Raw genomic sequence first — 24,897 nt, 5'->3', positions numbered from 1 at the left:
CAGCTTGGGGACAGTTAAGTCCCTTAACATGCCCTCCATCCAGGAAGGAGGTGAGACTTGTGGTCTGGAGTTAATTTTTAGCCTTCCAACATCCATGTCTGCCTTCCTAAGAGTAGCCTGCTTTTCTCATCCATGCGGCTTAGTTGGCATTGACTCCAACCCCAAAGAGCTTAAGCCAGATAGTGTCTCTCATCTCTCCGGTTACAGAGATAACATGAGGATCATGTAATGACATAATCCAAGTCAGCTAATCAGGGCCCGTTAGACTCAGTTTTGTTTTGTTTTTTTAAGTTTTTATTTTTAAGTAATCTCCACACCCGATGTGGGGCTTGAATTCACAACCCTAAGATCAAGAGTAGCACACTTCACCGACTGAGCCAGCCAGGTGCCACTCCTAGACTCAATTCTTTTTTGTTTTTCTTATTCAGCAATCATACCCCTGCTCCCCACTTCTATTTATTCCTGGGATATTTTATTTTATATTAAAGATTTTTTATTTATTTTAATTTATTTATTTGACAGAGAGAGACAGAGAGCACAAGCAGGGGGAGGGGTAGTGGAAGAGGGAGAAGCAGGCTCTCTGCTGAGCAGGGAGCCCAATGGGGGGCTCAATCCCAGGACCCTGGAATCATGACCTGAGCCAAAGGCCGACGCTTAACTGACTGAGCCACCTGGGCGCCCCTATATTATTTTATTTAAAAAAATATTTTATTTATTTATTTGAGAGAGAGAAAGAGGGAGAGAGCGAGAGAGAGAAAGAGAGCACGAGTGGGGAGGAAGGGCAGAGGGAGAGGAAGAAGCAGGCTCCCCTCTCAACAGGAAGCCCAAAGAGGGACTCGATCCCAGGACCCCAGGATCATGACCTGAGCGCAAGGCAGACACTTAACTGACTGAGCCACCCAGGGGCTCCTATTCCTGGAATATTTTAAAGCAAGTCCCAAATATCTTCACATTTGGCTTGTCAGTAAGTACATTTTAACCAATAAAGACTTTTTCCTCCTTTTAAATATAACCATAATGCCATTATTACAACTGATTAGATTAACAAAAATTTTATAAAGTTTTTTCTTTCTTTTTCTTTCTTCCTTTCTTTCTTTCTTTCTTTCTTTCTTTCTTTCTTTCTTTCTTTCTTTCTTTCTTTCTTCTTTCTTTCTTTTTTACAGTAGCAGACTGAAGCATTGACTAGGAATTCCAAATAAAAACACTGGCGGTTGGGAAGCCGTAAAGAAATGCTGATGTAGCGTGAGGTTGTTCTTAGATGCTACCATTAGAAACTATATTGTAAAAGAGTATTATTAGTTCACATGGGGAACAGTTCAAAATGAGTGTGTGTGGTCAACATTTTGTCAAGTGTAAACTATGTATACACTTGAAACTAATGTAACATTGTGTGTCAACTACACTTCAATTAAAAAAGTATAATATGGCATTTTTATGTATAACATATACACATGTAATCAATCTTTCTCCATATCTAGCACATATAGATATAAACATATAGATACTTTTTAAAAGGCTGAAAGAAACACTAATATATCAGGATTGTCTGAAGGGTGGGACAGATGTTTATATTTTGCTTTTCAGGGAATGTGTGCACATACGCTGAGGGCCAGGGCCAGGGTGGGGGCAGAGTACTGGGGGAAGGATCATGGCCCTTCTGATAAGGCTGAATTAATATAATGATAATGACTCATTGCTGAGACTTGTATTGAGCTGTTGGTGAGTGGACTTCAGTAACCTTTGGAGATTCTGACGGATGTCCTGAGACCAAGGGAGGAGCCAGCTTTAAAATGAGAAGAGGTAGGCAGAGAGGAGGGATGGAGTGAAACTGGATTCTTGGTGGCATCAGTTGAATGTCTGGACCAAGCCTTACCTGCCTCTGCCCTTTTCAGTTATATGAGGTAACAAATTCCCTTTAGTGCTTAAACCGGTTTGAGTTGGATGTTTTGATATTTTCGACATAAGGGATTCTAACCACCATATAGTGGTTTCTGAGCCCCAAAGTTTGATGGAAAAAAGGTTGGATTTGAAATTTCCTGATGTGAAGTACCATCCCCAAGCTTCCTGCCCTGAGACCCAGGCCCAAAGCTGTGTGAAGTGTGTCAACCTCAGTTTTCCTTGAGAATGGATGGTTAACTGCAGCTTCTTTCTCTTGGTGACAAATGAGGCCAGTCTGGCAGAATTGTCAGCATTATGAGCTGGTGTCAGGGACTGAATAGAATTGGTCTGCGTTATTTCCCGGAAGAGGCTGAGATAATCCAAGTATTCATCTGGAATGAAGAGCTGAGGACAGCAAAGGGAAGAAGATGAAGTTGAAAAGCAAAGAGGTGGAGAGACTGGAAAAACACAGTGGGAGGGAGAATGAGGTAGTTCAGGCCTGCTGGGACGGTGGAAAGAGGCAGTAGCCCTTGATGCCCTTTCTCAGTGGGTGCAAGGAGGCTGGGAATTTACTGCCGGAGGGGCAGGATGGGGCAGGGGGAGATTCGTGTAGATTGGGGCATTCCTTTATTCTGGTGCTAAGAAGAAAGCAAGACAGGCAGCCGGAGGTTACAACATTGACATGTTATGGTCCAAACATACAGAAGAGAATCTTAGTTTCCTAAGACTAACTGGGGATCAGGAAAAAAATCACTCAATATGAACCACTTCAAGGAGGGACTATAATTTTGTCATAAATGCAAGTTAATAGCTTTGATTTGGACTTTGTCAAGAGTTTTAAAATGAAATAAAATCTATGATAACCAATATTTAACAAAACATAGGTCATAATTGAAACTATGTACTGATTTTAAGGACAAATAGGAATTGAATGAAGTATTTAATTTTTTAAGGGTGTATTTTTTTCCAGTAAAATTGGACAGCTCATTACAACATTTGTTATTTTTCATTTGACTTTTGCAGTACATTTATCAAGAAGCTTCTTTTGAACAGATATTCATGGATTGAAAAATTTTCCCCAAGGGTGTCTCTTAATACTTTGATATCAAAATTATTCTCTTTTGAAGTGACTTTGCATCCATTTGCATGGTGTTCCAGTTACTTTTGATACATAACAGACCACTCAAAACTTAAGCTGGTTCAATCAGAATTAATCTATTAGAATTATGCTAGGAATTCTGGGACAAAGAGCTATTCTTTCTTGCTGGCTATAAAAGTGGAAACATATAGCCTGGGAGCTACTTGAATCTCTCTTGGGAACACGAGGGAAACAGCCTCCGGAGGAGGTCAACACTGAGAAGACAGAGTTAACAGGGGGAAGAAACCAGATCCTTGGAGATGTCATTGAGCTACTAGATCTAGCTTTGCCTGAAGCCTGAACTACTTCTGGATTTTTTTTCTGTGCCCATCAGCCAATACATGCCTTTTGTTTTGTTTTTAAAAGTCAATTTGAGTGAGGTTCTCCGTTCTTTGCAACCAAAAGGTTGCTGATAGACTCATCCAATGCAGATAGCCAGATAGGAACTCAAGATGCAGGGCCAAGGATAAATTCCGGAGACGAAAACAGGTCTTGATGTCAGGCGCAGAAGTGTGGTACTCTGCGTCATGGGCTTTAAAGAAGGGTCTGGAGTTCTTTCAGACTTCCTGATTTTGTCCAGAATTGCAGCAGAACTGGGCCCAAAGAGTGGTGGTCAGGGGGCCTCAGCTATGAAGGATGAGGAGAATAAAGGCTGGGGTCTGGTGCTGGGTGAGAGCAGAGACTGGGGCAGGTCCATCTCAGGACGTAGAGAGAGGGTGAAGGCAGGGGCTGGACAATTTCTGGGGGCAGGCAAATGGAGGAGCCTTGGGCTCTCGGAGACCCCGCCAGAGTGCCAAGAGTCCTCTCCTAGGCACAGAATGGTTGTGGAAGGGGCCACATGGGGAGCAGTGACTCACAGGAACGCACAGGAGAGATTTATTCTTTGCCTGTAAGGATGACGGTGATGACAGTGGTGTTGATAACGCTTAGGATGTTGTTTTGACATGCTCACTATCCAGTCCCCTTTTTATCTGTAATAGCATCTGGATTTTCCTTTGGATACGTTTTTCTCCACACTGAATCCTTGTTATCTGGGTTGGGGATGGGCCAAAGTGGAATCCAGGATTCTAAACATGGACACGTGGTCCAACTGGGCCAGTGGAATAGGGTCTCTCCCTGACCGCAGTGATTGGCTGAGGAGTGGACATTTAACCTAAAGGTGGCCAAGCAGAGTCCACTTTGAGGCAGACTTCGAGGTAGACCGTGGGTAAAGAAGCCCTCTCTTTCTACTGAGGTAGAAGATAAGCCGAAGCCTGCCGCGAAAGAAAGCAATTCTGGAAGACAGTGGGAGAGAGTGGGACAGCGGGAGAGGGAGAGGGAAGGGGAGCAGATTTCTGATGACGTTTGAGTCCCTGGTTTCTGGTTAGATCCACTCACAAATTTTCAGTCACACCTTGAACCAATAACTGCCCCCTTATTTTTTTCCCCTTAAGCTGGCATTCAATGAATGTCTGTCATTTTCAACCCAAAGGGTCCTAATTGTGCATCTCCTACACAATCCTTACAATAAACCCTTGAGGTAGACATTTATTATTGCCCTTGTACAGATCAGGAAACTGAGGTTCAGAGTGAAAAGTGGCTGCTGCAAACCTGCACAGCTGGCAGAGGGCCAAGCTCGCGGGAAATCAAGCTTTGCTCTGGTTCCAGGTTCAGCGAGTTGCACATTCCCTGCCCTGGATGAGGGCCATGTTCCTTCCCAGCTCTCAGATCCTCTCTGTCCTCCCTGCCTCGCAGTTGGACAGGTGCCGGGTCGGGGGCAGTGGGTAGTGGACCAGCTGCTGCCTGGGTCAGGAGCCCAGCATGTTCTCAAGGACACAGATGGGCTGGCAGCCTTGGGCCTGGGCAGGGAGCCTGAGGCGGGGGTGGACACTGGTTCCTGGAGAAAAAGCTCATTCAAGACTCACTGATGCCCAGCACTGGGCTCTAAGCCCCCAGGGTGCAGGATTGGCGCGACTCTTCTCTGTGTGCCCAGTGCCCAGCGTGGAATGTCTGTTTAAGTCAGCTCTTTAGAGCTCCTATGCAACTGGGGGGAACCCCCCTTGGTGATCGTGACTGTCTGCTTGGGGTGGGGGAGGGGGGCGAGGCACAGTAAACTCTGGAAGCTCCTCCTAAATTCCCAGCCCTTATCACAGGCCTGGGCACCCAGGAGAGCCCAGGAAAGTCTTGTCGGTGTGAGATCAAGAAATACCTGTCTCTCAAATGCCCTGGAGTCATGAGACCTTCTGCTCTAGAATTATCGTTCTTTGATTTCTGTAGGATTGATAAAATACTAGCTGGTATTGTATAAATTACACATCAGATACCATGGCTAGTTCCAGTTAGCGCTGTTTACTGAGCACCTACTATGTGTCAGGCGCTAGCTTGCCCTTCCCTCTCCTGCCTCATCGGATTCTCAGTATAGTGCACGAAGAACGTGTTTTTATGTATTTCCACTTCGCAGGTAAAGAAACAGAGGCTCCTAGACATTAAATCACACATCCAGAGCCTCACAGAACGCATCCCAGCAGAGTTAGGAATTTCTGCCCAGATCGGGATGATCTCAAAGCCCTGGATTTTTCCACCCAATCTGCTCAGCTGCCAGTTACTGAATCGAGCGAGAACCCTCAGACACCCTCGGGACAGAGGGTGTTCTTCACCCAATTCAAGCGGTTAGAACAGCTCCGTTTCCAACATGCCATCCCCTCAGTAGGTCTGCATGTCTCCGGGCTCCTGGAATTCTCCTTCTGACTGCCCATCTAACGACACAAAACTCAAATGGCCAACACCAAGGACTTCAGCTTCCTGGCTCCCGGCCTGTCTGCACTCCTGTCTTCCCTGGCTCTTAGGCACAAAGCTCAGCATCACCAGAGACCCCTTCTTCCTCACTCCTCATGTCTACTCCACTGTGAAGTCTGGTTCCCCACCCCTTCCCCCTCGGCCCCCAGGTGACTGCCGCAGCCTCCTCCGTCGTCTCCCCGTAGACAGCTGTCTACGTCGACTGTCCAAGTGAGCTTTCTCTAGCACAGGTTCAAGTCCGAGTGCCTCAGCCCGGTGCCCGGGATCTTCACACACTGACGCATGCCCCCTGCACAGCCACGTCATCGACGGGGCCCTCCTCTCTTGCCATCCCCTCGCAGCGAATGTTCTTACAACTTCCTGCGCTGGTACAAGACTCGAGACAAGAGCTGAGAGCACTGGGCACGGGAGAAGAGAGCCAGGGACTGTGACCACGAGCTGTCCCCTCCTGGCACAGGGACCCTGCCCACTAGTGAAAACAGTCTGTTCCATGTCGTAGGATCTTGCTAGTTAGTCCCTTCTTTCCTTTTGGGAGAATGAGAAGGGGCTAGAACACAGACAGCTCCCCACCCCTCGTGGACACTGGGAGGGGGTCAGAAATACAAAATTGTCTCTGTGTGGCCTCCACTCACCTGCCTGTCCCCCTAAATGACTGTTTCCTCATTCCTTGCTGCTGGTAGCCAGAGGAAGCCAAAGGCCGGCAGGTTATCTCCAGTAGAGGTGACAGTGTTTATGCCCTGTCACCTGTGCTGCTGTTGACAGCTATCAGTTATGTTTGTTACCTTGCAAGAACTCATTTGTATGGAGTATTTCCAAAGCACTCGATTGAGCTTTCAGCAGAACAACCACCTTCTCTTTTTTATGCTCATGTTTCATCAGTTCTCATCAGATTTAACTAAATAATGTAATTACAATAATGAGTTCAACACAAGTGAAATACAGGAAAGAAAGTTCTATTTCTATGAGAACTGAGTTGAATGCTTTGAAGACACTCCATAAAGGTCAGTGTTAGAAAGAGATTCTGTCCAATTATGTGCAGATGAAAGACCTGTAAAGTATTAGGAAAATGAGCATAAAAATCCAGAAGGATTCTGCACTCAGGCTGCATTTTCTTGCTGTACTTTGAGGATGCCCGAAGTGTAAATGTTAGACGTCTTAGGGCTATGGTTTATGGAAAAAAGAGAATGCAGAATTCCATCCACAGACCAATTCTTAAAGGCCTCGGAGGCTTCTGTCTAAATATTGCTCACATGCATGACCATTTAGATGCTTTATGTTACAGTACAAGGTTTAGGCAATACGACGTTCTGAATATCTTGTGTCCCCACCAAATTCATATGTTGAAATCCTCATATCCAAGGTTGATGGCGTTAGAAGATGGGGCCTTTGGGGGAATGTTAGGTCACGGAGGTGGAACCCTCATGAATGGGATTTGTGTTCTTATAAAAGAGATCCCAGAGAGCTCTTTTGCCCCCTTGCACCGTGTGAGGACACAGCAAGAAGGGGCTGGCTATGAATCAGGAAGTGGGCCCTCACCGGGATGTGACTTTGCAGACCTTGCTGGCACCCTGATCTCGGGCTTTCCAGCTTCCAGACTGCGAGAAATCAATTTCTGTTCTTTATAAGCCCCCAGTCTGTAGTGTTTTGTATAGCAGCCTGGAGGGACGGAGACGGCCTACATATATTTCATTACTGAAATCACTTCCTACTTTAACTGACTTCTTTTTTTTTTTTAAGACTCTATTTATTTATTTGAGAGAGAGAGCAAGAGCACAAGCAGGATGGAGCTGCGGAGGGAGAGGGAGAAGCAGACGTCCTGCTGAGCAAGGACCCAGATGTAGGGCTCGAGCCCAGAACCCTGAGATCATGACCTGAGCCAAAGGCAGACGCTTAACCAACTGAGCCACCCAGGAGCCCCCTGGCTTTTTAAATTGACCAGTCAACCCCAACAGTATGCATTCAGTTATAATCACTGTACATAGTACAGAGTAGGGCGACAGTTTTGTTCAGGGAGTTTGGGAGTGGGGAGACCAGGTGATGGCTACAGATGTAGGTATGCAGAGACAGAGAGAGTAGAATAGACGTATGGATCTGTACCTACATAAACACCATCCTTCCATATCCAGCTCGCGAGAATTCTCTGTGAATTTTTCCTGCCCCTTCCCCAGGCGAAGTCATTCACTCTGACATTTGTGTTTTTTTATTTCACTTTTCACATTCCATAGTAACTTTTTTTTTTTTTTTAAGTTTTGGACTTTCCCAACAGAGGTAAACTTGATGAGGTGGAAGGAGCCCAAGTTTTGAGACCAGATAGCGTTGGGTTTGAATCTCAGCTATATCCCGTTTTGACTGTGTGACCTTGGCCAAGACTCATGACTTCTCTGAACCTGAGCTATGACCTTCGACAGGAGCACATAGGAAGCGCCTAACAAATAAATGGCAGCTGTTGCAATTCTTATTTACTATGACACTTCCTATTATTTTGTACATTTCTGTTGATGCTTCGTTTTTCTCTGGAGATCCTCCAGGGCAGAACTGTGTCTTGTTCAACTTCGTATTCTCCGGGCCCCTGGATCGGAGTAAGAATGTCGAAGAGTTTGTAGAATTAAATCATCTTGTACTTTTTTGATGTTAGTACGTTTTGGATCATGGTCAGAGGCCTTGGGGCTGCTTCCTTGAAAGTGTCAGGGGTGATCAGGGAAGGAGAGAGAAGAGAGGAGTCAGAGTTGGAAGAAGGATGGGGGAGAGCAAGAGACAAAGGCAGGAGCTGGCGGGAGTGGCCTGGGCCTGACCCACCCCCCAGTGGCTTTATTAGCTCTCTGTATCAGGTGCCTGGGAGTCTGGGGCAGGCTGATGGAGACAAAGCCACTCTGTCAGCCAGAATGCCAGGGGCCGTCAGTCACTCAGCTCTCTCTGTCTGGGAATGAAGCTGGTGCCAGGATCCCTAGGGGAGGCAATGACAGATACACTGACGGGGCAGGGGAGGGAACAGTGGTATTTTCTGAGCACTTGCCCTGTTTTGGGCTCGGTGCTGGGCACTTTCACACCCATCCTCATTTCCTGCTCATGATGACCCGAGCAGGAAGGCAGTGATTGTACTGCCAGGTTACGTATGAGAAACTGAAGCCCAGAGAGACTGAATTCCAGCCAGGGTCACACAGCTAGGAAGAGAGTTGGAAACCAGATCAGCCTGAAGCTTTTTCATATGTCCTCCAGTCCCTTCTGTTTGGGCAGAGCTGGCAAGACCAGAGGGTCCTGTTGAATGAACAACCTTAGGATTCTTGGTCAAAGCCCTGACTTAGAGTCAGGAGCCCAGTGCAGAGGTCCCAGCCCTGCCAATGCTTGGCTGAGTGACCATGTTCAAGTCATTTTACTTCCCCAAGCCTCACTTCCATCATCTGTAAAACCAGGCAGTGACACATACCCTGATTGCCAAGGAGGCATGTTGGAAAGATGGCAAATATTAATAATGACAATTAGGGAGCACTTGTCCTGTGTCAGTTAACTGTGATAGGTCCCTGCATGTAGTACCCCATTTAAACTTCACTCGCACCTAGGGGTAGGGGTTATGGTTAGCCCCCTCTGAAAGGCATGGAAATAAGGCTTTAAGATATTCTACAACTCTCTCCCCAATCACAGGTGGTCACAGTTGGAGCCGGGCTGTGTCGCCAACGGTCTACTCTGGAGTCCGGATGCTCACCCTACCATATAATGTATGTAAAAGGGCTTTTTAGAATGTCATGGAAAAGCAAAAATCTATTGCTTATTAGGACTCTAAGGTGCCAGGTCTTCCGCTGCGGCTTCACGTACACCATTCTGTATACTCCCCAGCTGCCCTGGGAACCAGAGCCCAGCACACTGTAGCCCAGAGAGGCTAGTTACCTGTCCAAGGTCACACAGCCAGCACTCGCAGAGCGGGGATGTAGACCAGGTATGCCTGACCCCCAGACTCTAGGGATGATGCTTCTACTGTCAATAATGATGGCAAATGGGCTGGTCCTGGGGTACCTGGGAAACAGGAGGGCCCACGAGGAAGCTGTTGCCGCCTGGGCACCGGGATGAGTTTGTGTCCTCAGCGGCACTCCTGCGCTCCCGCCTGGATGTCCCTGTTGATGCTGTTGCTTTGTTTTCCGTTCTGTATTTTCACGAATGTTTCAGCTCGGCTTTTCTGTCCCCAGGCGCTTTAATCACCCAGGGCCCTGTTCCAAACGTGCTGTGCATAAATAACAGAAGGAACTAAATAACGCCTACAGCTTCCACAACAAAGCCGGAGCCCGGGCCAGTGCGGTGGTGGACAGGGGACGGGGGAGGGGCGCAGGGGATGCAGGGCTGGGAAGAGGCAGAGATTTCCCAGGGTTTGAGCCCAGCCCTGCTACTGTCCTGCTGCGTGACCTCCGGAAGGCCTCTTAAGGGCTCTGTGTTCTGATTTCCTAATTTGCCGGAGGAGGAGGAGAATGGTTGACAAACGTCATGGCGATGGCCAAAGCCAATGTTTGGGAGAATGTGAGAAGGTGAAGCAGGCAGGTGGAGGACGTGCCGTGGGGACCCGTGACTACCTGCAGCTTCGCTAGGTGACATCGCAGCCGCTCCTCACCTGAACGCAGAAGCACGAGTCCAGCCACTGAGGCTCCGAGGGGACCTGGCCCGGGAATACCCCAGAGCTGGGATTGTGGGCCTCACCTCAGGTCTCTAAAGCTGCTGCTGTTCCTGTGCAGGAGGAACCCATGGGTGCCGGTCCCGAGGCTGCTCTTCCCAAGCCCAGCTACTGCCCCGGGGAGGAGCTTTTTCTGTGAGCAGAAACCTGCAGACCTGCAAAGCTCCTGCCAGCTCCCGAGATAAACAAGGGTTTGTGGATTCGGAGCTGGAGGAGCCTGGTGGCTCCCCGGGCCCCACACGTGTAAAGCAGACATCCTCAGAGACACTTGGGGTGCGTGGAGGGGGGGTGGCCTTGGGGGGAAGTGTGCAGAAGCTAGGCCCACTGTGAAAAGAGCAAAGGCCACCCAGGACCTGGGGGCAGGGGTGGACGGGGTGGGGGACAGGAGATTCCCCAGGAAAGCATCCTTGGTGGCAGTGTGGATCTTGGGGTCCTGGAGTCATCCAGCCACACCCCAGGTTACCAGGATGGCAGGCTCTAGAGGCCGGTAGCCTTGGATTGAGTCCTGGCCTGCACCCCCCCCCCCCCCCGCCCCCGAACTGTGGCCTTGAGCAAGTGAGTTAGCCCTTCCGAGCTTCTCTTTCCTCATAATGACATTCCTGCCTCGTGGACTGGTCATGGAGGTTGGGTGAATATACGAACGAAGGGCTTGGTGGCGTGCCCAACAAGCCGACAGCACTCAAACAATTTCAGTTGTTATTAATCTTTGCAAATCAGAGTCTGTACGTCTACCCATCCTCTAACCATCCACGTGTTCATCCATCTGTCCATCTGCCATCTGTCCTTCCATCTATTTATTCTTTATTCATTTATCATGTACTCAGTGAGATCTCACTCAACCCTGCACATCCGTGCTCTAGGTCCTAGCAGCACTGACCCCCGGGGTTCTGAGATTAAAAACAAAACCAAACAAAATAAAAACACATGGCTCTGGCGCTCAAGGACCTCATATGTGAGTGGCAGGGGCAGATCTGCATATCAGACCAGGGCCCTGTCAGGAAGCACTCAGGAAGGGCAGCTGAGGAGGGCTTGGCTAACGCAGCGCTTCCAAGGCAGGGCCCAGGGCAAGACTGGTGTAACAGCAGGGAAGCTCCACTACCCTCTGGGGACAAAGAACACGCTGTTACTGGAGCCCTCCCAGAGCTGTGGTTGAGGAGAGAGGCTGCCCACAGCAGCTGTGGCCTTAGGAAGAGGAAGTGAGGCGCTGCCTAAGGAGGGCCCAGCAGGGCGGGAGCCAGGACTCTGCACCCACCTTGCTCTCCCCCATGTTCCATCCTTTGCTGGTGCCTGACATTCGCTGAGCCAACCAAATTCAGAGGGTGAACGAGTGCAGCTGAGAGCAAGGGAGAAAGGGGTGGGTGAGGGAGGTGGGAAATGCGGAGTATCCACTATGCCCTGTAGACAGGCAACTGTGGTGTCCGCGTGCAGGACCGAGGGACCATTCTGTGGAATTACAGCCGAGGGCCCTTTAAATGCTGGTGGCGGATGGTGAGGGCTTCCTGGAGGATGGGACATTGGTGGCCAGGGATGAGTAAGAGTTTTCCAGGCAGAGGAGACGCAGACAGTGTTCCTGACAGAAAGCTGCTTGAGCACAAAGGTTTGGGAGCAAAGTGTGGAAAATGGAGGCGATGGTGGAGTGTGGGTGTGGGGATATGGGTACAAGAGGAAGGGGAAAAACAGAAGCCCACTGAGCAGTGGAGGGGGCTTGCTGCTGGTCCGAGAGCAGACAGGGGACAGGGAAAGGGCTGGGATTAGATCCTAGCCCCTGGGGCCAGCCAGGTCTCTTCCCCATTCTAGTGGGTACTGAATTTCCCTGCTAGAGCAATTTTTGAAAAATTAATTTTTAATGACACAAGTAAGCCCTGAATATATTCTCCTTGTCAAAAATGAAAGCACTAGGGATCCATCACTCCCACTGTGCAGCCCATCTCATGACGGGGGGCGGGGGGGTTGGTGTATTACTTCTAGTCCTTTGTCTGGCAGTTTGCAACTGGGAGTGAGTTTGCCTTCCAGGGACATTTGGCAATGACTGGAGACATTTTTGATGGTAACACAATTGGGAGCTGGTGCTGCTGGCATCCAGAGGCAGAGACCAGAGATGCTGCTGAAAATCCTACACTGCACAGGACAACCCCCTCCCTGCCCCCCTGCAAAGAGTTATCTAGCCCAAAATGCTAATGGTACAGAAATGGAGAAATTTTGGTCGAGGCTAAAGAGTCTTTCTGATAATTTTTTCCGAAACACACTCCTCCTGAGGTATTTTAATACTATAGATATATTGTTTATTTGCTTATGCACTCTGTGTATATCTGTGCTTTATACACAAGAAGGGCAAGATTTCTTAGGCCTGGAAGAATCAATTTTCGACCACTTAGAGGCCATATCACCACCATTGAGGCCGCGGGCCCTTACCCAGGGACCACGCTGTGTGTGTGTGCATTTTAACATCCATGGTACCACTTTGTATGAAGGGTTCTGCAACATGGCTTGGCAGGTCAGAGGTAGTTTTTTTCTTTTTTTCTTTTGGTTCTACACACTATTCCATTTTAAGGAGCTGACATTATAATCAACCATTCCCCTACTTAAGAACATGTAGGCTGTTTCCAAGTTTTTCCCCTGATATGAGCAATGCTGCAAACAATTACATTATTTTTTAAATTAAACTATTTATTTTGAGATAATTGTAGATTCACATGCACTTTAAGAAACAATACAGAGAAATATCATGCATCCTTTACCCAGGTCCCCCAGTGATAACAATCTTACAAAACTACAGTACAGTATTTTTTTAAAAGATTTTATTCATTTATTTGACAGAGAGAGACAGTGAGAGAGGGAACACAAGCAAGGGGAGTGTGAGAAGCAGTCTTCCCGCTGAGCAGGGAGCTTGATGTGGGCTCGGTGCGGGGCTTGATCCCAGAACCCTGGGATCATGACCTGAGCTGAAGGCAGACGCTTAACAACTGAGCCGCCCAGGTGCCCCTACAGTACAGTATTAAAACCAGGATGTTGACATTGATAGAGTCAAGATACAGAACATTCTATCACCACCAGTTCCCTCCCGTTGTCCTTTTATGGCTATACCCACTTCCTTACCACCTCCACTCTACCTTAACCCTTGGCAATCAAGAAACTGTTCCCTGTTTATAACATATCTCATTCCAAAGATGTGATATGAATGGGAGCTTACAGGGTGAAGTCTTTTGGGATTGACCTTTTGCACTCTGCAAAATACTCTGGAGATTCATCAGTGTACGGGTAGTGTAGCTGGTTCCTTTTTATTGCTGATAGTTTTGCAGGGACTGCGTGGACCACAGTTTGTTTAACCAGTCATCACCTATGGAAGGGTATCTGGGTTGTTTTCAAGTTTTGACTCTTATGAGCAAAGCTGCTATAAACATTCATGTACAGGTTTGTGTGCAAGCAAGCGTAAGTTTTCATTTCTGCAGGGCAAATGCCTAGGAGCGTGATTGTTGAGTCATAGGATAGTTGTACATTTAATTTATTAAAAGAAATTGCCCAACTATTTTCCAGAGTGGCTGAGCCATCTTACATTGATGCTAGCAGTGAATGAGTGATCCAATTTCTCTGTGTCCTCATCAGCATTTGATAGCGTCACCACTTTTAGTTTAGCCGTTCTGATAGGTGTCTAGTGGTATCTCGTTGCGGGTTTCATTCGTATTTCCCTGATGGCTAATGTCAAACGTTGTTTTATTGTTTCATGTGCTTGTTGGCTATCTGTATGTCCTCTTTGGTGAAACCATTCTTCATGTCTTTTGTCTATTTTCTAGTTGTATTGTTTATTATTTTACTGGTAAGTTAGTGTTTTTTGTTTTGTTTTGTTTTTTACCGGTAAGTTCTGAGAGGTTTTTTGGGTTAGGTTTACTGAGGTTAAATTCACAGATTATAAAAATTCTCTTTTTAGGTGTGCGGTTGATGAACTTTGACAAATGCATACAATCACATAACCATCACTACCACAGTCAATATATAAAACAGTTGCATCACCCCCCAAAATTCCCTTAAGTTAACCCCACTCCCAGCAACCACTGATCCATTTTCTACCCATACGATTGTGCTTTTGCCTTTTCCAGACAGTCCTATCAGTGGAATCATAGGGTATGCTACCTTTTGAGTCTGGTTTCTTTCACTTAACACAATGAATTTGAGAAGTTCTAAGAACACACACACACACACACACACACACACACACGCTAGAATGTATATATACCATGTGTACATTGTTGGATACATGGTTTGCAATATTTACTCCTAGTCTGTACTTGTCTTTTCATCCTAGTAACAGGGTCTTTCATGGAGAAGAACTTTTTAAATTTTAATGAGGTCCAATTTATCAAATTTCCCTTTTATGGATTGGACTTTGGTATTAAGTCTAAGAGCGCTTGGTTAGCTCTAGACTCTGAAGATTTTCTTCTATGTTTTTTCCAAACAGTGTTAGTTTTACATTTTATATTTAAGTCCATGATCTTTCTTCCTCCCCCCTCCATCTCTCCTCTCTTTCGTTGCCTACGGATGCTCAATTGCTTCAGCACCACATGTTGAAATTCATTGAATTGCGTTTGCCCCTTTGTCAAAATTCACCTGGGTTGATTTGTGTGGGTCTACTTCTGGGTGCTTTATTCTGCTCCACAGATCCATGTATCTATCCCTCCACCGATGCCACACAGCCTTGATTACTGTAGCTCTATGATAATTCTTGAAATCGGGTAGACTGATTCGTCTCACTTCCTTCTTTTTTTCAAAATCGCATCATCTCTTCTAGTTCTTTTGCCCTTCCATATAAAATTTAGGATAATTTTGTCAATATTTACAAAAAGCATTGCTTGGATTTTGAGGGTAATCATGTTAAATCTATATATTAATTTGGGAACAAATTGACCTCTTTACTAGGCTGAGTCTTCCAATCCATGAAGAGAGTATGTCTTTCCATTTATTTAGATCGTCTTTGATTTCTATGATCAGTATTTTGCAGTTTTCGGCATGCAAATCCCATACATGTTTTGTTAGATTTATATCTAAGTATTTCTCTCTCTCTTTTTAATTGAGTGCTTTTAAATACTATATTTTCGATTTCATCATCCAGGTGTGCATCGCTAGTATATAAAAATACAATTAAATTCTGCATGTGTATGTTTCCCTTGTGTCCTACGATCTTGCTGAACTCATGTACTAGGTCTAGGTTTTTCTGTTTGTTTTGTTTTTGCAGGTTACTTGGAATTTTTTGCAGATGCAATCATATCATCTACAAACACTGGCACTGTTATTTATTCCTTTCTGCTCTGTACGGCTTTTATTTCCTTTTTTCCCCTTTGTTGCACTGGCTGGAACCTCCAGCACTATGTTGAATAAGAGTGATGAGGTGACACATCCTTGCTTTTTTCCTGATCTTAGGGGGAAAACATTCAATGGCCTTTTGCCGTTAATTATACTGTTAGCTGTCAATTTTGTGTTGATGTTTTTATCAAGTTGAAGATACTCCTCATTCCTATTTTTCTGGGAGTTTTGGCCACAAATGGGTGTTGAATTTTGTCAAATACCTATTTTTTTTTGCATCAATTGGTACATCATGTGATTTTTCTTCTTTAGTCTATTAATATGGTGGGTTTCACTGATTGATTTTTCAAATATTAGACTAGTATGTGGTCATGGTGTTTAATTCTTTGCATATATTGCAGATTCTACTTGCTAATATTTTATTCAAATTTTTGTGTCTATATTCATAATAGATATTGGTCTGTACTTTTTTGTTTTTGTTTTTGTACTGTCTTTCTCTGATGTTGGTATCAGGGTAATACTGACTTTGTAAAACAAATTATAGAGTCTTTTCCCCTTTTTCTATTTTCTGGAGGACATTATGTAGGATTGATGTTTATTCTTTAAACGTTTGGTGGCTATCCGTGTGTGGAGGCTCAGTTTTTGGAAGTTTCAAAATTATGAATTAAATGTCCTTAGGGTAGTTTTAGGGCTATTCAAATGACCTATTTCATATTTGGTGAGTTGAGGGGAGTTTGTGTTTTTTTAAGGAGTTGATCCATTTTATCTAAGTTGTCAAATGTAGGTGTGTAAACTTGTCGTCTTCTCTTATTATCCTTTTGATATGCGCAGAGTCTGGGATATCCCTGGTTTCATTCCTGTTGTTAGTAATTTGTGTCTTCTTTCATTTTCCTTTGTCAATCTTGCCAGAAGTTTGTCAATTTTATTGATCTTTCCAAGGAACCTATTCTTTGTTTCACTGATTTTTATTTATTGTTTTACTGTTTTCAATTTCATTGATTCCTGCTCTTAGGCTTATTATTATTTTTTATTTCCTTGCTTGCTTTGGGTTTGTTTTGCACTCCTTTTTCTAAGTTCTTGAAGTAGGAGCTTCGATGATTGATTTAAGACTTTTCTTCTTTGCTAATGTATGCATTTAGTGCTATAAATTTCTCTCTTAACACTGCCTTCGTTGTGCCCCCAAAATTGATATATTCTATTTCCAACTTCACTCAGCTCAGTGCATTTTTTAAAAAAAGATTTTCTTTATTTATTTGACACAGAGAGAGAGAGAGCAGAAGCAGGGGGAACAGCAGAGGGAGAAGGAGAAACAGACTCCCCGCCGAGCAGGGACCCCCCAATGCGGGGCTCAATTCCAGGACACGGGGATCATGACCTGAGCCGAAAGCAGCCGTTTAACCACCTGAGCCACCCAGGCGCCCCTCAGTGCATTGTTTTGGTAACCCTCGAGACTATCTCTTTGACCCATGGATTATTTAGAAGTGTGCTGCTTAGTTTCCAAATGTTTAGAGATTTTTCTTCTATCTTTCTGTTATTGATTTCTAGTTTTACTCCATTATGTTCAGAGAGCATACTCTGTATGATTTCAATTATTTAAAATCTGTTGGCTTTTTTTTTAACGGCCCAGAATATGGGCTACATTGGTATATGTTTTGTGGGCACTTGAATGCATATCCTGCTGTCACTGAGTAGAGTGTTCTCTAAATGCTGATTAGATCTTGTCGGTGGTGATACTCTTTAATGTCCTTGCTGCTTTTCTGTCTAGTTGTTCCATCAGTTATTGAGAAGGTATGTTAAAGTCTCCAAATATAATTGTGGATTTATTGTTTTTCCCTTCAGTTCTATTATGTTTCACTTTATATACTTTGCAGTTGTGTTTTTTGGTGCGTCCCACTTAAAATTGCTGTCTTCTCGGTGGACTTAGTCTTTTATCATCATAGACTAGCCTTCTCCATCTCTGGTAATTTTCTTGGTTGCAAAGTCACTTTGTCGGTTATTACTACCACCACTCTTGCTTAACTTAGAAAACTTGACAGGAGAAGGAAAATATATTGTATTTAGCCATATTTTTGCTTACCCCGTTCTTCCTTCCTGATACTTCAAGATTTCTTTTATCATTTCCTATCTGTTTAGGGAACACACTTTAGCCATTCTTTTGGGGTAGTTTTGCTGGAGGCAATTTCCCTTGGTTTTTCTTTATCTGAGAATGTCTTGATTTCCCTTTCATTCCTATAGACTATTTTTGATGTAGATAGTTTTTTTCTTTCAGCACTGTTGTGCTGCTTCTTTCTGGAACTCATGGTTTCTGATGAGAAATATACCGTCTTTAAATTGCTTTTCCTCTATAGGTAAAGTGATATCCCTGATTTCATTCCTGTGTCTTATTTGGGGTTTGGTCAGCTTCTTGAAATTGTAGGGGTCTTGCCAAGTTTGCATAGTTTTTAGCTGTTATTTCTTCTAGGACTTTTTCAGCCCTGCCCTCTTTTTCTTCACCTTCTGGGACACTGATGATATAAATATTTAATCTTTGTGTATAGTCCTGTATGTCCCTGAGGTTCCATTAATTATTTTTCAATCTATTTTTTCTCTGTTGTTCAGATTGGGTAATTTATATTCTATTTTCAAGTTCTCTGACTCCTCTGTATTTTAAATTCTGTTAACCCATTCACTGAGATTTAAAATTTCAGTTATTGTGTTTTTTAGTTCTAAAATTTCTACTTGATTGGGTTTTTTTTTTTTTGTACTTTTAATCTCTTTGCTAAGGCTTTCTCTTTCTTTGCTCAACTTTCTATTTTTTCATTTGCTTCAAGCATGTTCATGATTGCTTATTGAAGCATTTTTAGGATAGCTGCTTTAAAATCCTTGCCATATGATTTTAACGTCTATGCCATGTTAGTGTTGGCATCTGCTGATGCCTTTCCTCTCAATTTTAGATCTTCCTGGTTTTTGGTGTGACAAATAATTTGATTGAAACCTAGAAATTTCGGGTATCATGTTATGAGACTCCACATCTTATTTAAACCTTCTATTTTAGCTGACTTCTTCTGAAGATTCTCTGGCAAGGGACGTGGGGCTGCCTTGTTATTGTCAGATGGGAGTAGAAATTCAGATTCCCCATCCAGCTTCCTTTGATACCCAAGGTGGGGGGAACTCCCATTACCGCTAGGTGGGCATGGGATTTCTGGCTCCCGATGTGGTCTCCACTGACATCTCTGCTGAACCGCGGGCAAACCGGGGGCTCCTATCTGCTCCCTGTGTGGCCTTCTTTGTCATCAAGTGGGGTTGTTGGGGGGGAGGGTTGGATACCTTCTTCTAAACCGGCTCCCCATTTGGCCTTTGCTGGTGTGGGGGAGGGTAGGACTACCGTGTTTATGGCACAGACTGGTTATTATCTAAAAGTTCTCTTTCTATGTTGCCCATTTCCTGATCCTTTGGCTAGAAAAAGCAAGCTTTCATTGGACCTTTTTTTGTTTTTGGTTGGTGGGTTCTTCAGCTCCAAGTCTGGGATATATGAGGCTAAAAGAAAACCTGGGAACTCACCACTCTGTTGTTCCTTGGGTCCTGAGGTCTCTCACCAGTCTGCCTTCTTCTCTCCACCTTTCAGAATCTTTTCATGTATGTTATATGTAATGTATGTTATCTATGTGAGATATACACACACACACACATATACACACATACATATATACGTTATATATAATGTATGTTATCTCACATATCGATATGACACCAAGGGAACAGTGCTTGTTTTCCATCTTCCTGGAGATGCAAATCCTCTTTTGATTTATTTACCATCCCTCCTTGTGCAGACCTGGAGATGAATTTCTAGGGCAGATCCTGAACAGTGAAACTTCTAAAGTCACAGGCTATGTGTGCTTTAAGTTTCGAATTACCCTCCAAAATGCCAACTTATACCCCCACTGGCAGTGTATGAGTGTGCCCCCCCCCGAACATGTACCATTGTCAAATTTTAAAATTTTTACTAACTTTGTGAAAGAAATAACATTTCATTGCTTACATTTCTCTGGTTACTAGTGAGGACAAATATTCTTTCCATGGACTTATTGACTGATTACATAGATTTTACATTTTAATGAGGAAGAGAGGCAAAAAGCAAGCAACCAATTTACCAGGTACTTTTAAAGAATGGTAAGTATAATGAAGAAAATACAACAAAGTGGTGGGTAAGAGTATAGGGGGATCAAGGGATACGGGGCTCATCAAAGGGAAAAATGTGACCACGAGAGGTAGTAACACATGTTTTATTGGGCGGTGTCAGGGCTGGGTAAGGGGGAGGTCCCTCACAGTGGGAGTCTGCCCACAGACCTATGGAGAGGGGGCTGCATCCAGAAGTGGGGGGTGTGGGGGGCCAGAGATGATGCTTCTGTGTCCAGGTGGTGTCACACTGCAGCACAGAAGGGAGACTTTGGGTCAGAACTCTGAAGGGCAATAGTAGCTTGGGGTTTTATAACCACAGGCTTCTATCACCCACTGCCAGCAAATGTCGCATGTGGTTTCATGGGGTGTGCAAAGCAGGCAGGCCCTAACTGACTAAAAATCTGCCTGTCTGGACTACTGTAAAATTTGAGTTTGACTCTGGCAGGCTTTTGGGCTAATGAGTCTCAGCCTGCCGTGAAGAAATGACCTAGGGGCCAATATACAGGGGCATCTTTGGGTCATTTATATAACAAAGAATTATGGGGGGTGGGGAGAGGATGACTTTAGATGGAGCAGTCAGGGAGAGCTTCTCTGCAGAGGTGACATTTGAGCTGACACCTGAGGAATGACAAGGGGGCAGCCGTGGGAAGGTACAAAGGCTTTGGAAGTAGGAAAAGCTTAGCATGTGTGTTCATGGGACAGAAGGAGGCCAGAGGGGCTGGAACTGGGTGAGCAGAGCTGGGACCGCATTGGTGAGACGTGGTGGGTGCTGGGACCGCATGATGCCGCCATGCCAAAAGAAGGAGTGGGTTTCTATTCTCAGCCCAGTACAGAGCCATTGGAGGATTTTGATTAATATTTTAAATATTCTGGTTTATATTTGGAAAAACTCAGGCTGTCATGTGGAGAGAGGAGGAGTGGGGGGCAAGGAGAGCAGGGAGACCAGTGAGAAGCTCTGGGTAAGAGAGAATGGCGCTCTGAATTGGGAGGTCATGTGGAAGTGGAGGGAGTGGGCAGAGGGCGGAGGGGAACGGAACCGGCAGCCTCGGTGATGCCTGGGCTGGGACGTGTGAGGAATGGAGACAATGAAGGATAGTCCAGGGGGTGGGGTTCCATTCCTTGAGTCGGAGTAGACCAGGAGAGGAGCGAGCTTGGAGGAAATCAAGAATTGCCAGTGGGAGTCTCTCCCTCTATGCAGGGTGGGGGCTGGCGGGCCAGACAATCATGTACTGGGTCGTCTGCTCTAGAGACGACCCACTCCTGCTTGTGGGCTTACTGTGGGCCGCCTCGCCACGTGCAGAAGATGCCGGGGGACTCTGTGTAGCCGACCAAGAAAATAAGAAACCAGACTTGAAAATGTCATTTAATCAAGGAGCAAAAAGAAATTCTTAATTAGCCTCTGCTGATTGCATATCAATTATGGTTCTATTTAAACAGCTTTTTCCTAAAAGCAGGGTGGTGGTGGGTGGGTCAGATGGAGAGTGGCGGAAGGGCCACTCGCCGTGCAGGACAGTCCCTCGTACAGTTCCTCGTCTCGCTCTCCCAGAGAATCCTTCACATTGGTTCTGTCATCCTCACCTGACAAATGGAACAGCTGGGCCTGAGGAGATGAAATGACATGTCCAGGGTCTCACAGCTTGTAAGTAGCAAAACCAGGACCCGGATGTGGCTCTTTGGACACAAGAGGCTCTCTTTGGAGCCTCCTACATCATCATTTTGCCATCCCTGTCATGTGGCCACTGGTACATATTTCTTCCTTTTCTTTAAATTGGCTTAAATTCAAGTCCAGACCTGACAGACCAGAAGGGCAGCATCAGCCATGAGGGAAGTCACCTGCCCTCTGCTTTAAGGCAAAGGACGCACATTCTCAGGCCTTGCCAAAGCCTCGGAGAGGTCCTGTCGGCACTGGGTGTGGACAGTGCCTACTGGTCGCCACAGAGATGCTCCCAGTCCCGGCTCCAGCCCAACTGCTGATTTCCATACTGCTCTCAGCAATCCCGGCACTTCACTGGAGACTTTGAGCATCTTGGCCTTCCTGCCCTGCCTCGGCCTTCCTGCAAGTCAGGGAGCATGAAGTTGCCACCTGGTTTGAGATGCAGGAAGAGAAAAAACACAAGTGCAAAGCTCACATGATTATCTCCGTCAATTATCCTGGAACACTTCACCCCCCGGGGCCGAGACCGTCCCAGGCTCTGGGTGCAGCACATTGAAACGTGTCAGAACAGCCCACACTGATAGCAAACCGGGGTCTTGTTTTCCTGTTTTAACATTTTGTGATGGAAATTTCAAACTTATACAGAAGTAGAGAAATAGTATAATAAACCCTCTGGTGTCCATCACCCCTGTCCCAACAGCTCCCAGTCAATTCCGTTTAATGCATACCTCCACATACTCTCTCCCTTCCGATTATCTTGAAGCAAATCCCAGGCATCGTAGCACCCCCTCCATAAATATTTCAGTGTGTGTCTTTACGAAGTAAGGAGAGACAGATTTTTGAATGGAGAAAACCTTCCCAACTGGAAACATTTGCTTATTTGAAAATGGGGACCTGTGGCCTTACAGCATGGAATGAGAGACTCCAAGCTCCTCCTGCCCCTTCCACGGTGAGTGTCAAGTAAGTCTTGTCCCTCACCGCTTCCCTTTCCTCATGGCTAATGCAAACGGGGTCCCCACTTCAGAGACAAGGAAACTGAGGCCCAGAGAGGAGCAGGACTTGTCCAAAGTTATGAGGTTTTATAGTACACGGGCTAGCTGGAGACAAGTGGGTCACTTAAGCAGGCTAACAGTCTGGGTCCTTTCGAGTCAATATTTTCTGAATAGTTGGTCCACATTTATTTAGAGGCAAGGCCGGCTACTGCAGGGGGGAGAATGGAGAGAAGAGGCTGCTGTGGCAGCCTCAGCCTGGCCGCTATTCTTGAGGTTCTGCTCTGATCCCAACTTGCACAACCCAGCCAGCAGAACCAAACGCTGCAGTTGAGCCGCCCACTCTGCTTTGAGGGCAGGTCAGCAACTATCTGTTGTTATTCACTTTGCCCTCGTGTGTGGGGGTGTGTTTCGCTTTTAACCAGGCATCTTCTTCCGTGATTCCGCCCAACCCCATAGGGTTCTTTTGCTGAGATGAGTTGGGGTGAACCAACCAGGACTGTTTCAAGTGGCACTGACAGAAAATTCAATTACCTCAGCAAAAAGGGAAATGTATTGGTTGCTGTGAGTCCAATAGATTCTCCTTCAGGATTGGCTGGATCCAGGGGGAAATGTGTTTTTCTCCCCTTCCTGGCCTTGCCTTCCCTGACGCCAGCTCCCCTCTCAGGCAGGCTGTGCCCTCACGGTGCAAGATGGTGGCCGAGTTCTGGCCTGTATTTTCTCCTTTTATGAGCCTAGCAGGAGAGATTCTTTGTCCTTTTTTTTTTTTTAATTTTTTAATTTGAGAAGTGAGAGAGAAAGAGAACAAGAGAGTGGCAGAGGGAGAGGCAGAAGCAGGGAGAAGCAGTGGGGCTCGATCCCAGGACCCTGGGACCATGATCTGAGACACTTAACCGACTGAGCCACCCAGGTATCCCCCGAGATTCTCTTCCCTGACTCGTTGGCTCCTTTTGGGTCACGTGCCCTTTCCTGAGCCAATCGTCATGGCTGGGAGTTGAGGTACACTGGTTGGATTAGATCCAGGTCATCTGGGGGTGACCAATGGATGACTGGTCATTGGGTGACTCCAATCCCCGGTGGAGTAAGGCTAGAGGGGTTTTGGCTCCCCGGGGGAGAATCCGTAGGCTCTTACTGAAAAAGGGAATGGATGCTAAGCCAGCAAGTAATAGATTTCCATCCTCCAGTGATAGTTCCAGGGATATTTAAGTGTCCCCTAGTTGTGCCTTGGCCGTGGCAAACACCAGCTGCTTGTCCCTTCTTGCAGCAGTGTTTGTATCAGAGCTGCAATTTAGAACCCGCAGCTCCCGGCTCTCAGCCCAGCGCTCTTCACGTCCTTTCCCTCCCACTTTCTGCGGGTCGGGTCAGCAGGCAAATTGCCCTGTGCTGGCATTTCTGGGCAGAGCCACCGGGGCACACCCGCCTCCCATCCTGGCCAAAAGCAGCTCCCTGCCTCCTTGCCTGAGGACCAGGCACTGTTTCCTACAGGACCTGCTATCCTGTTTGCCTATGACTTTGAGCAGGCTCTTCATGTTTCTGAGCCTCAGTTTTGCAGGTTGGAACATCTGTAAAATGGAGCTAATGGTGATGCTGACCTTCCAGGCTGCGAGAGGCTGAAATGAGCTTGTGAGTTGTAAATGATGATAAAAATGAGAAAAATAATACTATTACTATTGCCACCTGCTTCTTCCTCTCAGGAGGTATTCTTTTCTCAATCCCCCTTCTCCGTTCCTCCCAGGGGAGCAGCGACTTGCTCAGGCTTTGATCGAGATGAGTGTTGATGGCTTGGAAGCTTTCAGAGCCGCCCACTCTTCCTCCTCCCATCCTGCTGAGCTGACAATTTCACATGACATCAATTCCTCTGACAGCCGTGTAAACAGATGGTGGTCCCTGCTGCCCGGGGTGCTGGGGAGCGATACCATGGTAACCTGCTAAACTGCGACAGGTGCCAGGACGGTGGGAAATCCAGGACCTTCAGACAGGCACACACATGGTGCAGGCAGCAGGGCCTGAGTTGTGGGTTTATCTCAGACACAGTGGCCCAAGGCTGGGTATGGACGCTACTCCTTCTTAGCTATGTGACCAGGGCTGAATTTCTTCCTTTCTCCTGGCCCATGGTGGGGGAGTCATTGGCCCCAGCCCAGAGTAGCAAGGATATGGGCCTGAAAGTGCCTAGCTCTGGGATGGGACATTGCTGGAGCCCAATAAATGTTTGTTGAGTGAATAAATGAATGAATGAAGGAGACCTATAGGATCAGCTCCCTGGAAGCTGGCTGGAGACAGGTGCCTTGCAGGTCCTAATTGGAAGAGGGAAAGGGTGTGAGTGGGATTTGAGAGTATAAGACGCTGGGATGGCAGC

At 46.1% G+C, this 24,897-nt stretch overlaps 1 protein-coding gene across 2 annotated transcripts in view; it reads left to right on the top strand.

The window, feature by feature from the left end:
- The window catches only part of THOC3 (THO complex subunit 3), a 198,702-nt gene that overhangs the window by 163,405 nt on the left and 10,400 nt on the right, over positions 1-24,897 (top strand). Inside the window, exon 6 of one of the 2 annotated variants that reach the window (XM_057312341.1) lies at positions 9,431-9,540. The exons of the other annotated variant lie outside the window; for it this stretch is intronic. Coding sequence (XP_057168324.1) covers positions 9,431-9,525 — 95 coding nt within the window. The 3' untranslated portion in view covers positions 9,526-9,540. Of the gene's footprint in view, positions 1-9,430; positions 9,541-24,897 lie in introns of those variants that run through there. 2 annotated transcript variants of the gene reach the window in all.

The sequence above is a fragment of the Ursus arctos genome, unplaced genomic scaffold (assembly GCF_023065955.2).
Source record: "Ursus arctos isolate Adak ecotype North America unplaced genomic scaffold, UrsArc2.0 scaffold_15, whole genome shotgun sequence".
Taxonomy (NCBI): domain Eukaryota; kingdom Metazoa; phylum Chordata; class Mammalia; order Carnivora; family Ursidae; genus Ursus; species Ursus arctos.
This window is presented reverse-complemented; position numbering and strand designations above follow the sequence as displayed.